This window comes from Pinus tabuliformis, chromosome X, assembly GCF_031772625.1.
Source record: "Pinus tabuliformis cultivar Carrire ecotype Pingquan chromosome X, CPIR1, whole genome shotgun sequence".
Lineage (NCBI taxonomy): Eukaryota > Viridiplantae > Streptophyta > Pinopsida > Pinales > Pinaceae > Pinus > Pinus tabuliformis.
In genome coordinates, this window is record NC_142308.1 from 969304362 (window position 1) to 969323106 (window position 18745).

Below are 18745 nucleotides of genomic sequence, written 5' to 3' on the forward strand. Positions count from 1 at the left end.
TATTCTCTTCTCAATAGATCTTGACGCTGTCTTTTTCCTTCTTCACCTTAGCTCTGAAACCATATTGGAAAATCAGAAATGCAGAAAAATTTTCTCTATGTTGATAATTACATGTGATATTCTTATGTTTTTATTAACTTTCTTGTGTTCTTCCTTAATCTTAGTTCATCAAGCAATTACCAAAACCATAACACGAAGATCAAAGACACCAGATGTAGGTGAACAACCAGGGAAAAACCCCTATCTAGGGGAAAACCTAGTCAACAACTCTTCCTTTAATAGTTTCACAAGATGATCCAAGACTCCTTAACCTAGACACAGACTTCAATCACCAAGTCAGCCCTTCCTTTCTTCTGCAAATGATAACCTTCCAGCAACAACTTCAACCTAGTACTTCGATCCAGCAATAGCAGACTTTCGACTTCTGCAGCAACAAAACTTTGACCCAGCAGCAGAACTTCGACCTACAATGGAATCCAAAATTTCAATGCCAGTGGTAGCCCAGTAAATTCACACATGTGAGAGAGAGACAACCCAGAAACTTCGATTTTCTTCTCCAGTAAATCTCTTTTTGTTTCTTCTGTTAGCCTCACTCTCTTAAAAATCAATAATAAATCCAATTATTAAATTAAATAAATAAAATCATGAGAACTCCTCAAACCAAGGATTCTAGTTTGGATGAGAGATTTTCTCCAACTAGCTCTCCTAAATTAGTGTGTAAGTTGAGAAATTGTCTCAACCAAGTGAGTCTAAGATAGACGCACTATCTTAAGACCACTTGCTCATGTATTTAAATGTATTATTAAATTATTTGAATAAGTGAGAATTACATGAGCATGAGAGACCACATGATGGCTCTCTGCCTTTTCCGCCATGTCTGGTTTCTATATTTCTGAATGTTTATTTTATTGAGTTTATTTTATGTGTGAGTTTCCTTCATGTGGTATCAGAGCCAAGGTGAAAGATGAGTGCTATTGTGCAGTGGTTGAATTAGTTCTGTTTTTAATTCATCTTGGGGGAGGCACATAATTTGGTTGATGGCGGACTGTGTCTTTGATCGTTGCTTGAAGATGCTGTTGCAGAAAGCGTTGTTGAAAAATTGTAGGAATCATTGGGTTTATTAGCATCTGGGGTGCGATGGTTTGTCTATTAATAAATCATTTGCGTCAGAAGATGAGCGTGTTTTCTCTAGTTTGCATACGTTGTTGTTGTCTGTATGGAGAAGCCAAAATCAAAGGAGGGGAAATTTATTTGAACAACAGTTTCTGTTCATGTGGGTATTTCCTTTAAATTACAGATGTTGAGTCGAAATGGCGTGAAGGCTATTCAGAAGGAGTTGAAAGCTATCCCTGCATAATTTTGCGTGGATTGGAAGCGTATTGCAGGTGATACTACATTAAAGATACTGCGAAGTACGTTTTCTGCGTGTGAGAAGCCGTGATGAAAGTCTGTTGATTGAAGCTGTGAAACATTTAAAAGAAAATTTTTGCGTGGAGACTTGTGTGGACGCTACAAATGGAGATTTGCATGAATTGCAATCCAACGCCTGATCCAGCCCATACCGCATACAGAAAAGCCTTGTGTGGGTATAGCAGTTTGTAAATGTTTTTTTATTTAAACATCTAAAAGTGTGAACGATAGCTACGCTGTAACCACTGACATATCTTTGGGCGGTAAGTTAAATAGCATTATGTCGACAGTGTGTGCTCTACTCTTCTGCGTGTGCTCTAGTCGTCTACGACTACATTCTTTGAGAAGAAACGATGGTTTCTTCCTACCATTCCTTCCATGGTGTTAATGCCTGCATGAATCTTGAAATTGTTGTGTGTAGATTTCAGAGTTGGAATATATTATTACATTTCTTCTTGAGCTAACAGCGTCAATGGAGATCCAGAAGCATTGCAAGACTTTTGCGTGGCAGACAAAAAAGATTCTCTGAAGTGCCCTTGCATCTGTAGACAATGTTTTCATAGATGGTGGTGGAAAATAGAGAAGGTTCCTGCTGCTCGAGTCTGACATGGCGCCATAGTGATTTGAGGATTTTTTTTCCCGATTCAAAACCAATAAAGTAGACACAAAATTATTTTATATTCATTTCTCAGAAGTTTCTCATGCGATTCGGTTGAAGCAAGATCAGGTAGCTTTTGTTTTGGCTTGGCAGCCACTGAGATACGATGGATTTTGATGAGTACAATTATCTCGAGAAGACTGTCGAAAATCCAGAAGAAATAATTGCATACGAAGATAATGATAAGGTACAAAGATAATGGTAAGGCTGGAAATATGTTGGATGATAAAGATCAGAGAAGCTGGAAAGAGAACGAGATCACAAAATCATGAATCATTTCTGTGAAAGCAATAAGGAGTTTATGTTGGGTCATCAACAAACATCCAATTAACGACTCATTTGTGTTTTGTTTTATGCATTGTCCCGTGCTGCAGACAAGCAATGTGAAATGTCAAACTTGGGTAATTTTGTATACTTGCAGCTGTGAGCTTGATTTCATCGGTGACAAGATGTCAATACTCTATCATGACCCCTTGTGGCTATAGTATTGTAGCATTTCTCCCTGTCAATTCACATTTTTAAAAGGGGTAGCATGTAAAATAATTGTTAAAAGGGTGATTAAGAGTATTTAAAATACCTTTTTTTTGTGGAGAGATAAGCTGCTTTATTTTTTGTAAATTTGGAGTGATACAAGTCAAGTGAAAGTCGTTATTGTGATCCAAAGAAAGGTTGAGTCAGTTTTTGAAGACAAATTGACGCTAGAGAGTTCTCAGTCTGTGCATGAGACGCCTCACTGAAGACATTGTCATGATGATGTATCTTGAAGGTTAATAAAAACATATCTTTTTGTGGTGATCGTGTCCTAGATCTGCCCGAAATTGAATAAGGGGATCATAGGTACACTCTGTGTCGTGAATGTGTTTGCATGGTTTGTGTCACGTTCATTAAATGCTTTCTTTGTCATCTGTTTACACAAACTAAATGGGCATAAGAAACGCTTAAGTATAAGCATGCTCGATCAAGCTCCTGAAATCAACACTCTTGTAATCACTTAAGTTCATAAACACAAAGCATCACATCATCGACTTGATAAAAGCAATCTTCTGCAACAACATTTCACAACAGCTAATTCATGCCATCAAGTTAAGGATGCTACACACTCAAGCATTTCAAGTCCAAACAACATCAACATTATGAACACTTTCTGTATCACTTGCAATGTTTTATTGAATTGTCCGGGTGCATTTTCGGTTGTAACCGACACCCTCATTTGATTTGTTAAAGTGCATCATTAAGTCAAGTCAGTTGTTACTTGAACATTGAATTTATCATTTGTCATTTGGGTGCATTTTCGACAGTGTTCGACACCCATCATTTTTCAGCACATTCAGTGCATCACTAAGTGCAGTAATCACCCAAGAGTTCAAGACAACAGGTGTTTAAAGCAAGTACAACAATCATCAACAAGCGAGCATGTCATTAAAAACAATCAAACAAACAAGTATTTCAAGTAAAAACAATCAAGCAAGTGAGCGTGTTCATAAAATAATCAAGCAAGCAATCATCATCAAACGAGCGTGACTTCTAATCTTCAAGTAAGCATCAAAACAAGCATGTGTCTACAGCAAGCGCACTAAGATCAAGTGAGCGTGTCAAGTAACCAAATCAAGTGCGATAGTTCAACACACAACAAGCAAGCCTGTGTAAAGTTCATTACAGCATTCATAAAGTTCCTTTCAAGCAAAGTGATCGTCATCAAGCGAGCGTCAAGTCAACAATTCAAGCAAGTGTTTAAAGCATCAGCAATCAGCAAACAGTACAAGCAAGCCTGTCATTTCAGTGATCAACTCAAGTGCGCAATTTTCAAGCACGACTTCTACACCAAGCGAGCCTGACTTCAAAGTAAGCAAGACAACATGGCAACACACATTCAGCTGTCCCAAATTCTTCACAATTTAATGTTATCATCAACCGACGACATGGTGCACATCAGCAAAACCACTCTTGCTGACATTCAAGTGCATCTTCAACATGCACATGAAATGATTGAGTTCCTTCAACTAGAATCGAAACTACAAAATTGAGTTGCAAGAGAAGCGTGTTGCTTCCAAGTCTTTTCCAGATACAGCTGATCATTCGAACTCATTCATCCAACCAGCTTCAAGTGTTGAAGTTGTTCTAGTGCAACTTTCTTCCAAACCCATCATCAAGCCATGGGAAGAAATCCAAAGTAATCGAAATCGACGCAGCTTAGGATATGTCGAAGATGATGACAACTTACATATCCCTGATTATTCAAAGCCCATTCAGTTTGTCAGTGCCGGATTACTTGAACATATCACCTCAGCAAGTTCTCTGCAAGTTGCAGACAGACATCAATGCACACAAACTGAAAGTGCAGACAAACAGAAATGCATGCAAACTCAAGTTGCAGACAAACCGAAATGTTCTCATTGTCAAAGAACCGGTCATCTGGAAGATCAGTGTTTTGATCTCCATCCTTGTAGCCATTGTGGCAAGTCCAATCATACATCAGAGAAATGTTGCAACCAACGACAGTCAGCCAGATTGAAGATAAATTATTCATGGATTGATCCCTGGGAATGGTCATCCACAGCCAAAAGATTGTACAAGTTTTACAATCAAATTCACTCACACATATTGCAGCCAACAGTCAAATGAAGATGGTACTCTCGTGCAGTTGAACGGGGGAGTACACCAGTGAAATACTCCTCGCCTACAGGGGGGTTCAGATATAATTTGGAGAAGATTGCCTCTCCTTTCAGCTGACAAAGGGGGGAAAATGTCAATGAAATTGACAAGTGGTTGTCAAACTGAAAGTCTCGACAACATCAGCGAAGCAGCCAGTGGGCATCTTCATCAGCCAGTGGGCGATCATCATCAGCAAATACGCCAGTGGGCGTTCATCAAATTGTGTCAGTGGACACCGGATGTTGTTTTCAAGCAAAGGACAGTTGGATCCTTTTGTAGCTTGGCACATGATGGAGTTGTCAAGCGACATTCAAAGATGAATCAAACATGCAGTTGATTCATGTTCTCTTCAGATTTGAGTTTTTTCAGCATCCAGCTTTGGCGGTTTTTCAGGCAAATGTTTTTTTGAGAATCAACTTGAGAACTTGGAAAATGGTTCCTTGTTCGTTTTGGATTTATCATTGAGGGGGGGAATGTTAGCCTCACTCTCTTAAAAATAAACAATAAATCCAATTATTAAATTAAATAAATAAAATCATGAGAATTCCTCAAACCAAGGATTCTAGTTTGGATGAGAGATTGTCTCCAACTAGCTCTCCTAAATTAGTGTGTAAGTTGAGAAATTGTTTCAACCAAGTGAGTCTAAGATAGACGCACTATCTTAAGACCACTTGATCATGTATTTAAATGTATTATTAAATTATTTGAATAAGTGGGAATTACATGAGCATGAGAAATCACATGATAGCTCTCTACCTTTCCGCCATGTCTGGTTTCTATATTTCTGAGTGTTTATTTTATTGAGTTTATTTTATGTGTGAGTTTCCTTCATCTTCTGCAATTTCGTATTCTTCTGCCTCTTTCTCTTGGATATCGAACTTGTGTAAGTGATCTCCAAATGAATCAAACTGCACTATATATATAGCCTCTCCTGGAGTTCGAATTACCCTCATGTAGGCCGACTTGATCAGGTAAGGGTCGACTTAGTGTGGAGGTGACAAACGATTTATTTTACTCAATAATAATTATTTTTACATGATTCAAAAGCCCAAGAAGAATCTCATTAAATGGAAAATGACTCTAAAGACTCAAGAAAAAACCTAGAAGTCCGCAATGGGGACTTTGGCCTAAAACATGATGACCCAAGCATGAAACCGATACTTTAATAAGTCATAATAATAATAATAATCATAAATTATTTTTCTTTCTTTTGATAAATATATTTCATTATCCAATTATGAACACTGAATCTAGTTACATTCTTCAACACCGAGTACAACAAATCATTAGAGTAATTAAGTACAAGAGCTTACAAATCATGGAATCAAATGGACACTTCATAGCGGCATGCCCTTCCATAGTGGGCATTAGCATGTATTGGTGTCTCCAAGTTCAATAAAGGTGGTTAACCAAGGACCCTCTTAAGTGGTTTCTACCTCTAAAGGGGGTGACATGTCCATGGTACACCCATCAAGCAGTATGTGCCATGTGATATAATGGTGGAATGGAATGGGGCATTAGGGAAAGGCTCCAAGCCACATGCCATAGTACAAGGGTAGCCATAATAAGGGAAGCCCACACTTGGGTGTATGAATGTAGGAGGGAGCAATCGTGGTACATGAGTTACCCCAACCATTGTTTTTCCACCCTTCTTCATATGCCTTTTGCCTTTTACTGATTTTTCCTTTATATTTGCTCAGGACTCGAGGGGATGAAATCATGATGAGTAACCTATAATAGTGGATACCCCTTTTAAGATGGGGCAGTTCATCGCCCACCAGGGGTTGGGACAATCATGGGTTCCTTGTTGATGAAAGAGGTCAATATGAGGGACCCTAGGAACCAGGTTGATGGCCATAATCTATTAGATAACCGTAAACAGAAAATATTGGAGACTATTCAGAATTCGGAAGAACTATGTAAAGGAGCTATCGATCAGCTCGAGAAAGCTCGGGCTTGCTTAAGGAACGTGGAAATGATAGCGGACGAAATCCAGGTAAATGGAAACTCCCAAATAGAACGAGAGAAAGAGGATCTCCTCAATACTGCTTCTGAGAATTTGGAACAATTAGAGGATCCCAAGAATGAGACGATTTACTCCGAACAGGTGCCAGTGATCTGGTTTATCGAGACATCCAGCAGATCAGGAGTTTACCGAGTATAATAAGCAGCACCAAGAGCAAAGTATATAGTCGCAGGAGATAAGCTCAAAGCACCCCTTCCAGTTCCAGGTCGAGATTTAGAACCAGGAGCGACCAGTGCATATACCTAGGCATAGCCTATGTAACAGGCAACTAAAGCCACGGAGCTCATATTTGGCTTTTTCCTATGTGCTAAATTTATGTCCTAGCCATATTTTGCATTTTATGGTACTTTTCATGTTGAGAGTGGCCAAATTATCCTCTTTCTTTTTCTTTTATAACAACATCAACCTCTAGGCATTGTTCCAAGCCCGACCCAAAGTGTGGACAAGGGGAGGGGGAGACTCAATGTTGCACGAAGCCCCCCCCGGCAGTTCCAAGCCTCGAAGCGCGTTTCGTACGGAAGCGCCTAGGAAGCGTGGCCCGAAGCGGCGCTTCTGAATTCGGAAGCATCGCTTCCTATTTTTTAGCCGCTTCCTGGAAATTTGGAAGCGCAGTATGGAAGCGCCGCTTCCAGGCCTCCGAAGCGCGCTTCGTACGGCGCTTCGGACCTCAGAAGTGTGGCGCTTTGGAGGAGGAAGCGTACGCTTCCGTACGCTTCGGAAAGGAGGCCGCGCGCAAGGCAAAAAAACAATTTTTATTTATTTATTTATGTATTTATGTTAACTTAACATAAAGGGGGTGGGTTAGGGTGAGGTTAGAGTGAGATTAAGGTGAGGAATGAAAAGAATAAAGCCCCCATTCATTCCTCATTTTCTCACTTTGATTTTATGAGAGTTGGAGAAGAGAAGAGAGGAGAGAAGAAGAAAAGAGAGGAAAGGAGAGGAGAAGAGAGGAGAGCTTGGAGGAGTGAAGGAGGAGGAGCTAGGAGAAGGAGGAGGAGCCTGGAGGACTTCATCTACAAGAGCTAAAGAGGTAAGTTCAAACCCCAAACTCCCTTATTTTTTAGACAATTTTTTTGTATTTTTCTCCTCTCTCTCCTACTCTTTCCCATTGTTTCTACTTGCTCCTTTACTTACAGGTTGTCCACCACCTATATCCATATTCCAAGATGGCGTTCTTTTGGCTTCTATGTATCATTCCACTCTTGGTTTTAATGATGGCAAAGGGGAATAGGAATAGAAGGGAAGAAACACAAGAGGACAATGGTCCCAATATGAGTGACCCAATGTATGAGGAGGAGGAAGGGTTTGAAGAGGAAGGGGATGAACCTGAAGAGGACACTGAAACACAAGATGGGAAAGCTACATCAACACCCTTGTGGAACTATGTGACCAAACTTGATGGGGGAAAGGGTGGTGGATCTTACAAATTTGTGTGCCCTCATGGTTGTCATGAAGGAAAACCATATTGTGGTTCATATACCCGTTTGAGGAGGCATCTTTGTGGGGTGCTGGACAGTGATGAAAAAAAGGGTCCTGTGGGGGTACAAATTTGCCCAAACATTTCAACTAAAGAAAGAAGAAAATACATCCAAATAGAGATGGTTGCACAACAAAAAAACAAGAAACAAAGAACTCATTCTGAATCAAGTGCAACCTCTAAATTTGGTAGCTGCTCATCTCCTCATGGTACTTCTGCAAGCTCTGGAGGTAGAAGAACAATAGGGGATTTCCTTAATGTTGCTGGGAGGGATGATGTGGATGGAAAGATAGTCTGTTTTCTTTGTGCTTGCGGTGTACCATTCAATGTGCTTCGCTCTTCCTATTGGCATGAAATGGTAAAGGCCATCAATGAAGCCCCAAAAGGATACAAGGCCCCCAACTATGAGAAAGCTAGAACAGTGTTATTAGAAAGAGAAAAAACTAAGGTTCAAAGAGCTTTGACACGTTTTACAAATGAGTGGGTAGATTCTGGGGTATCCATTGTATCAGATGGGTGGACAAATATTAGAAACCAACATTTGATAAATGTTCTTGGTGTTTCTTCTAGTGGTGCAATATTTATTACATGTCATGACTCCTCCTCCATTACTGCATCCGCACAAAACATTGTAGATCTCCTATTGAAATCAATCAAAGATGTTGGTCTGAATAATGTGGTTCAAGTGATTACAGATAATGCAGCAAATTGTAAGGCAACAGGAAAAATTATTGAGCATACTCATCCACACATCTTTTGGTCTGGGTGCCTGGTTCACACATTGAACCTTTTGATGCATGATATTGTGAAGCACAAAGAATGTGGGTGGATTACTGAGGTTTACAGGAGAGGGAAGCAGCTCATTAAATTCATCATAGGGCATACAAGGGTAAACTACTTCTATGGCACTTACTCCAAGTTCCAGTTGCTTAAAATTGCAAAGACAAGATTTGCTAGTTATTACCTCACCTTTAGGCGGCTAGTGAAGGTGAGACAAGCTTTAACTAATCTGGTGTGTGCTGAAACATGGGATGAAATTAAAAATGACATAGATGGTGTTAATGCAGTGAAGGACACTGTTCTTGACAGTTACTTTTGGTCACAGGTTAAATATGTTTTGAAATTCACCAAACCAATTTATTACATGATCAAGTTTGCATATTCAGATCGACCAGTAATTGGGGAGGTGTATGAGCAAATGGATAGCATGTTGGGGCAGATTAAAGACATTGTTGAGCCTAGAGATACCACCTTGTACAATTATATCCGTGTAGAGGTGCAAAACCGATGGGAAATGCTAAATGTTCCATTGCATGCATTAGCATATGTTTTGACACCTAAATACTATCATCCATCATGGCTTTCAACACCAGCACCTGGGGGGGGAGCAAGAGAAAACCACACCAAGATCAAAAGGTTCACAGAAAATATATGGCTGCATTGAGTAAATTAATCCCTGATGAGGAGGAGGTTGCATTGGTACGGAGACAGGTGAGCAACTATACGCTTAACACTAGTCCATTTGGGAGCATGCATGCAATTAAAGATCGAGAGACTTTTTCTTCTCTTGAGTGGTGGAACATGCATAGAGGGTGTACTCCACTTCTACAGGCTTTGGCATTGCGGGTGCTATCACAGGTGGTAAACACTTCTTCTGCAGAGAGGTGTTGGAGCTCTTATTCTTTCATCCACAGTGTTAAAAGGACCAGGTTGAGTTTAGACCAGGCAGAGAGCTTGGTTTATGTTCATTACAACTTGCGATTGTTGTCCCGTTACTATGAAGATGCAAAGTCTAATAAAGAGCTGTTGATTTGGGACAAGAATCCAGAGGAGCCCAATTTGGAGGATGGAGTGTTGCGATTAGAGCAATTAGAGGATGCTCTTATCGAGGTATGTCCATTGTGGTATGAATTTTCCAATTTTTCCTTATAAAGCATTTCTCTAATTCATGTTTTTAATTTTTTTGTTAACTAGTGTTTTTTTTTTGCATGAATTTTTTGAGCGATTCCAGGATGATGATGATCGCGTTGATATGCCACCCCCACCCCCATCTAGTCCCTTGGTTCCTAGGTTCCATGGTTCAACACCAACAACGGGGGGTTCTTCTTCATCAGTTTCAGTGCCACTTCCACAACTTCCACCGGCACCATCTTCTTCATTGCCACAACGTGGAGGCCCCCGCCCGCCGACACGTTCTGTGCGTGGTGGAAGGAGGAGCGATTAGTAGATATATTCACAGTCTACTACTTTTTGTCATAGATTACTCATTAGACTTGTAGGCTTGTGAATTTGAATTTTGAACCTTTTTTGTCTTGGCGGTGACCAAGTGACATATTGTGTAAACATGATTATTTGAATTTTGGACATGACAAATGTTGACAGTTGCTCACTTGCTAGATAAATCATAATATGCTCTATGTTTTATGTTTTATAATATGCTTAAAAATTTGATGTATGTTTGTAATAGCTAGAATATATATTATAGATGATTGTTGTACATACTAGTAACTACAATGGAATCATGGATGCCATATCTATCTTGATTTATTCAAAAATATGCATGTTTTCATGTCTTCTACAGTTAATTTGCTATTTGGGATGTTTGTTTTGAGTATAAATGCAAAAAAATATAAATATATATATATAGTAGACGCTTCCGCGGATGCTTCGCTTCCTAGATTTTTGGAAAATGACGCTTCCGCGTCCCCGCTTCCAAAAAACACTTCCGCTTCGCTCCCGCTTCGTGCAACATTGGGGAGACTAACTCCTTGTGGACCCAATGGACAAATGTGGACCCATATGGGAATATGATGAATGGGCTTATAATAAGCAGAGGGGTGTGACATATATGGTTCCGGGAAGCAGGACCACACAACCAAAATCGGGGTTTCCCATGTAGTGCCACCCTTAAAGCTAGTAGCCAATAAAAGAGATCCCACGAGACTAGGATACAAGGCTAACCATCAAATTAGACAGAAGAAACATGAGTACAAACCAAACCCATTCTTTATGCCGAATCCCTCCACCAATCCATGCCCAAAAGTGTCCATGATAAGTAAAGAAAATTACCCAACTACACAATGAAAATCCATACCTTCGGGGTCAGGAGGCCCACCCTCACACATACAATCATGACAAATGGGTGAGGGACCACATGGTTGGCTCAGGTGACAAAGATAGTGGCACATAGAACTATCTGGTGGCTGCATGGGGTTGCTGGCTGCCAGCTGAAAGCTATCTAGGAGAAAAAAATTCTCCTATGGATACTACCCACACGTGGTGGGTAACAGAGCCCAAGCTTAATCAATGTTGGTGCTGCAAAGTGTTATGGGACAGAGTGGTAGAGTTGAAGTGCTTGGGGGGGGGGGGGACGGGGGACTAAAGTCTCCTTCAGACTAAGTCTGCAAATATCTTCAGACCTCAGCGAGCATTTGCTTCCTTCCAACCTTGCTGGTAAAACCCTTGGGGAGTTTTGTACTTCATTCTAGTTCAGCTAGTAAAGTTGTACGTAACCATACATAATGAAGCTTGTTGAGCAAAATCTCTTGTGCATTTATCTTTATGATGTGATGATGTTTCATGTTTTTTTTGAGGCTCTGAAAGTTTACAAGAATAAACTAACCAATTGTGTAAAAATAAGGGAAATACTTATTCACCCCCCTCAGTATTTCCAACATGAAAATGGTCTCAATACGTCACTTTTCAAACTCTCTACCCATAGATTAGTGATTTAGGAACAATTTTGCACTCATCGGGTGGTCTATTTAAGTAAAACATGTTGTTGTCCCTGCAACTGATTGTAGATTTTGCAGTCTACAGTTACAGGGTAACAAGCTAATTTGCTCTGTAACCCCTCTAACCAGCAACTCAAACTCAAGAATAACTTCATAACTAGTTGAAATAATTTTACCACATCAATTTCAAGAATTTATATGCCATATTTAACAATGTTTGGTGTAGTGTTTTGCTTTTTAACTTTTTGTTGCAGATTTACACTAAAATATCAGCAAGAAAGTCCCATAATTAACTCCTCCACCTCATTTTTTACCCCATTTAGAGCACTAGTGTTAATTGGGCTGGTTGAGGTATTGACAGGGAATCCTCCCTTGTCCTTCTAGGAGGAAGTTGGACTTAAAGAGTGGGAGTTTGGGTCGAGGTGACAATGGGTGCTTACAATATGTGTATCCATCCTAGCAGATTGCACAGACCTTTGTAACTCTGCTAATCAGATTAGTAACAAGTACCAATGCCAAAATATTAAGTGGGTAGTTTGTTTTGTATTTAGTACAATGCACTATCATCTATCAAGGATTTATAGTTTTGAAATATTCAAAATTGTCACTAGAACATGCAATTTTGGACTTTGCATGGGCATACATTTTTCAAAGAATGTTGACCATGCAAAAAAGAGTATCAGCTTTTGTTTAACTGAATAATAACAGAAGAAATTCTTAAAACTAAAGTTGTACTCGGTGCTGCAAATTTTTAAAAATCATCTGAATTGTAGTAAGAATTATGGTAGGAACAAAATTATACCTGTTTTGGCTGTCCTAAACAATATTAAGGAACTCATTCAAGTTCACTTCACTTTTCAACATCATAATGTTTTGGTGATTCACAAGTCAGGCCCAAGTATAGCTCCATTACATTTTTCAAAGCCTGTAAAAAAATTATGAAAATGTTTGTTTACAATCTTGGGAAGGAAAAGAATTGATTATCCAAGTAATCATCGTAAGCATGATCTATATAATTAAATGCATCCAGTATTATCTTAATATATTGCATCATTTTCTATTAGAAAGGGACATGAATTTAGAACAGCCACAAAAAGAGGACAGGAATTGATATAGTCTAAATAACCATCATAAGCATGTTTTGTATCATTAAATGCATCCAGAATTACCTTAATATAGTGCATCCTTTTATACTGGGTAGTGATGTGAATTTAGAACAGCCATAAAAAAGGGAATATACACAAATGGACATCCTGCTAGGGAACACGGAAGCAAAACTATCCAAATGGACCATTAGAATATAATGGTAAAACTGGAAAAAAGCAAGGTGGTGTGATAAAGAATAAAACAAGGCATGTGACTAGGATGTTGTGCAAACAAGCATTGAAGCCCTCCATCAACAGGTATAGACCAGTGTTTTTAAAACTGCCCAAAACAGAACTGGTACGTTCTGCTGGTTTGGCTGCAGTTTCAGATGGACCTGCCCTTAAAATGGTGGTTTGACTGGTTCTATTATGAACTTGCCAGTTTGGCCAACCAAACTGGTCAGTTCAGTATGTGAAAAATCAGTTACCCGATTCCTACTGCAGCAAACTGATTATATTTCACCTACTCGTTAAATTAATTAAACGAGTTACTTGCAGTTTTCTACAACAAATACTGAAATACATACACTGCAGCCTACACCAAAATAAAATTGCGGAAACTAAATACAGCACATGAGAGAAATAAATATCACACACATCTACACAGTTATTTTTGGACAAATGTCCCCAGAAAAACCCAATGCGGGAAAACTGGTGCAGCAGATGAGGGTTTTATTATTAAGCAATAGTAATTCAGAGTACAACTTGTTGGATGTCTAACTGGCTATCCGATACAGAGAGAAACTGGACAAAACGAAATAGTGAGATGATCTCACCCTATCACTGGAAGATCCAGCTCTGATCTGCTGGAAGTGAGCCTCTGCGTCCCTTCTGTGTCAGCCTCTGCGCAGAACTGCGTCAACCCCACACAGTCTCTGCATCACCTTTGTTGGGGACTACGCTGCTCTTCCTTCTGACCCTCTGTTGGCTGGAAACTTCAGCTCTTAGCCTCCCGGTCTCACACCCTAGCTCCCGGCTTTTGAAACTCGATTTCCTCAGCAGGAATTCGATCTCCCTTCAGGCTCTGCACTGCCACTGCGTCAACTCTGCATGGCCTAGCGTCAGCCTCTCTGGACGTCGTTTTGCCCTCTCTGCCTTGTACTCTCTGGCCCAGGAAAACTTCCCTCCGGATACTATCCCTACCCCTCACTGCAAAAGATCACTTCGAATTTCTCTCCCGGCAACTGTTGTGCTTCAGAAATTCGATCTTCTGATCTCCACTCGATGTGTCTTCCAAATGCCCATCAAGCCTCTTCTTATAATCCTTCTGTTGAGAACCAATGGCGCAAATTAGATCATAATCAATAGCTCAGATCATTTTGGCTTGATCCTCGTCTTCTTCTAGAAGTTTCACCCACAGTTAGATTAATACCCTTTAATTATTTTAATTTCCTAAGTTTAGACTTAGGAACCCATTATTTGTTAGTTTTTGGTAGCATCAGACGTGCTCTAGCCATGACAACTGTTGGAGAGCCTAAGGCACATGAGTTCTAAAGAACCTAAAAAACGTTTGGTGAAATTCCACCTGGATTGTATTTTATTAAAATAATTAATATTTTTAATGAGGTTCCTAAGTCTAAACTTAGGAAAATTAAAATATTAATGGGTATTAATCAAAATATGGGTGAGAATGATATAGAAGGCGGATCAAGTCATGTTTTAATCTTAGCCGTTGATTAGAGACTCAATCTCGTCCATTGAAGTCCCAATGAGAAAAGAATAAGAAGGAGGCTTGGGGTTCATTTAGAAACACTCGGAGAAAACGAATTGATCTGGAGTTCAATTTCTGGGGCTGGGAAGCTGAGAAATTCGAACTAGGTGATCATACTACAGTAGAGGGGCAGGGATAGTTCGGGAATACTGGACAGAGAGGCAAGGAGCCACTAGTGGAGGCAGTGCAGCAGCTATAAGGACCGACGTTGGGCCAATCTGGCCCCACGCAGGCCTGACACAGAGCCAGAAGGGCCAGCACAGAGCAAACGCTACCCTCACGGAGAACGTTGGAATTGTCAGGGAGCTGCCAGAACAACCTGGAGAGGTTGACGCAGAAGTTACATAGGTAGAAGAGACAGTGTAGAAGCTGACACAAAGCCTGTACGGTTGACACAGGGCCTACGCAGGGCCAAGGCAGAGATAGCTGGGGTTAGCCAGTTCTGCGGCCGGATCAGTCGAAATCTTCCAGGTGAAGTGAGGTAAAACTCACTTAGTTTTTTGCCATTATATTTTCTCTGTCACTGGATTGCCAGGAGGGCATCCAGCGTTGTATTCCAAACTACTTCTCAATAATAGAAAACTCTCAGAGCTGCTGCACCAGTTTTACCGCACTGGGTTTTTCTGGGGGACTATTTTGTCCAAAAATAATTGTCCTATGTATCTTGTTCTTTGCTCAGTTTTTTGTTTCATGTAATCAAATTTAAAGTAGTGTAGGCTGCAAAAGTAATTTACTTTAGTAATCATAAAATAACTTGATAATGTATATTAAAATCAAGTAGGTGAAGTAAATTCAGTTTCGCTGCAGTAGGGGTTCCTTGGAGTAGGAATTTCCACATGGTATCAGAGGATTGATTTTGAAACAGGAAGAGCAGATCCAGCGTTGACCAAAGAGGCCAATAGCTGCATTTGGCAGCAATTCGAATCCCTTTGAAGGGATTATGCAGTCCTTGCCGAGAAAGCTGAGATTGTGAGGAAATCTCTCTCTGTGAGAGTCGACAGAGGTACAATTTCCGGTTCGTGAGTTTGCAGAGGCAGAGGGAGTGATGCAGAACCTCAGTGCAGTGCCTGAAGGACGTAGTTTCTATCGGGGCAGTAATCCGTCAGAAAAGAGCGAAGACACATAGAAGGGGAATTTTCTCCTCAAAGAACTTTTCTCGCCAAAAGTTCGAATTTCTCAATGTCGGGTATTAGTGCTGAGCAGTGGCTAGAGGAGTCAATTTGACAATTTGGGCGAGATGGCATCGCATGGGCTTAGAGATCAGGACAGGTTGGAACGAGCTTCCAACTATGTCATATGGAAGACCAGAATCTTATTTCTTCTGGAGGATTACGATCTCAAAGCCTACGTCAAGAGTGTTGTGGTTGTTCCTATTGACAATGATCAAAAGAAGAAGTACAAGGTCGAGCAGGGGAAGGCGAAGAGGTTCATACTCAATGGAGTTTGAAATCATGTGGTCTCACACTTGCAGGGCAAAGATATAGCCCGAGAGATGTGGGAAGCTTTGTCTTCATTGTATGGAGGCTCTTCCGAACAACAGAACATGTACCTAGAACAAAAGTTGCAAGGGACATTGACGCAGAAGGGAGAAGGGGTTAGCTCCTATCTTCAAAGTCTTCAGGACACCATAGACCAGCTTCATGCAGTGGGGTCTACTCCTCGATCTACTGCGATGGTAAGGACGAGACCCTGAATGGAGTCTCGAATGAATGGCAAGTCTTCGTCCAAAGTATATTGGGCACGGAAAGACTACCTTCATGGGAGGAGATGTGGGCAGCTCTTCAACAGGAAGAATTAAGGAGGGACCTAGTCAAGGTCAACCTCAATGGCAGCAATGGGAGTAGCACCAACACCAAGGAGGAGGAGGAGAACCCAGCTCTAGCATCAAAGGGACAACAGAAGCCGAAGCAGAAGGACATTTCGAAGGTGAAATGTTTCAGATGACGCAAGATGGGCCACTTTGCATCCCATGGTCCTTTGAAGCAAAAGGATAAGGATGAGAAACATGATCCTAAGGTTGCTCCAAAAAAAATTGACAAAGATGAGTTTGCCATGAGTGCCCACGCATCTCCAGGAGGGAAATGGGGCGATATTGAGTTGTAGTTGAGAGGACTACATGCGGGCAGGATCCTTGAGGAGTCCATCTCTTGGATCAATTCCTTGCTACGAGAGCCCAAGATTCAGCAATAGCAAGATGGACTTAGTGTCAGATGATGCAGTGGATTGTTTGGAGAGATAACTGTAGTAGTCTGAGACCAGGATTTGATCAGCATAGAGAAAGGTTGGCAGTAGTGCAGAAGTTAGCAGCAATGCAGAAGATTCAGAGGGTCAAAGACTAGTAGCAGTCGGATTCCAACATTCAGGGTATTATGTTGAACACAGTTAAGTTCAATAATTTTGGATGTTTTTCGGTAGCTTCTCTCAAAAACTGAGTTGTAGTATGAATGCAGTGTTGCAGTGGCAGTGCTAGCAGCATAGCAAATGCACCAATTGAGAGGGAGTTGTAGTACAGATGCAGCAGTGGCAGTGGCAGTGTCATGGGCAGCAGTACAATAGCAGCACCACCAGAGTGTTGGTGGTGTTAGGGTCCTATAATTTATAGGATCAAATGATGATTGAATGATTTCTTTCAGTATTTCAGATTGTAAATAATATTGCATACTACAAATGATTTCCAAAAAAGATAGAAAAATGAAAAGAGGGTATAAATAGAAAAAATAGAAAAAGAAAAAGAAATGATAAAAGAACCCCACAAAAAGAATAAATGTGAAAGTGATGCCAGTTGAAGTGCCACTGATAGTCCAATAGTTTTGTAGAGAATAAATTCATGAAATTGTGTGCAGCTTGTTTAAAATGCCACAATACTTCTGTTGTTTGAAACATACAGTTTAATCATGTTCAAGCAAAGTTCAATTTATGTCAAATAGATTAGAGTGAATAACTTAGCCAAACAGTGTAATCTTGGCTGAGATTAGATAGGTAGAATAGGTGAATAAATTAATCCAACCGTTTAATCTGGATTAATGTAGTTGGTAGATTAGTTTAGGGATTTGAATAGATATTTTTAGTCCTTTAAAATGGCAAAATAAAACAGAGCTTGCATTTCTAATGCACCCTAATTAGTTTAAGTTAGATTAGTTTAGGAAAAAGTGAAATCTATCTCAAGGAAGGCTATTTGTAAATATTGTGACTTGTCCAAAGTCCGACCTTAGTGTAAAAAGATATGCGCACATCAAATGATGTGGGACCACCGTCATTAAACTCCACTCACCTTACCTCCCCCGATTGCAATCACTTACACATCCAACGGCCCTTAAGCCTTTTCGGACCCCCCTCGCTGTGATTCTCTTTAACGGCGAGGGGGGGGGATCTGAAAAGCGGTTTCCCCACTACTACGTGTCCTCCCCTTGTGATTTCGGAACCCCCCTCAAATACCACAAACAGCGATACCCCACCCTCCGAAAGTGGTTTCCTCCATCCCGTTGTTTCCCGCATTCTCGCCAACCTTCATCTGCCATGACCCTGCTTAACCGCCACTCGACTACCGCCACGTATTCCCTCCTCCTGTCACTTCCAGCCAACAACCCTGCGTCTCCGTCTGCATATCCTAAGCCGTCACATCGACGATCGTTATGTCAACTCCCTCTTGTTGCATCCTTCCTGTTTCCTGAGTAAATGCAGCTCCCAACAATCGTCGCCCAATGGTCCCGCTCTAGTTATGAGTCTATAAAGCTCCATTCCTCCCGCACCTCACATCCCTTTCTCATTTTCCTACTGTTACATTGCTCCTACCCTTTGCATTCTCGCCTATCGACAATTGTTTACATAGATATTCCCTCCAAGCTTTTTCCCGCAAAATTTATTGTGACCATCTGCAAATTCCCTCTGTCACTTTCTCTCACTTTCATTCTGTTACCACTATGGCCCCCAAA

The 18745-nt window shown here is 40.6% G+C and overlaps 1 protein-coding gene across 9 annotated transcripts in view; it reads right to left on the reverse strand.

Annotated features, from left to right (window-relative positions):
* The window catches only part of LOC149142958 (2-oxoglutarate (2OG) and Fe(II)-dependent oxygenase superfamily protein), a 316570-nt gene that overhangs the window by 48677 nt on the left and 249148 nt on the right, over positions 1–18745 (reverse strand). For all 9 annotated transcript variants that reach the window (XR_016265108.1, XR_016265110.1, XR_016265107.1 and 6 more), the window contains one exon: positions 12760–12882. Coding sequence is in view for 4 of the 9 variants with exons in the window: in XM_089451753.1 (XP_089307879.1) it covers positions 12808–12882 (75 nt within the window). In the remaining 5 variants the exon portion in view is untranslated. The remainder of the gene's footprint in view (positions 1–12759; positions 12883–18745) is intronic.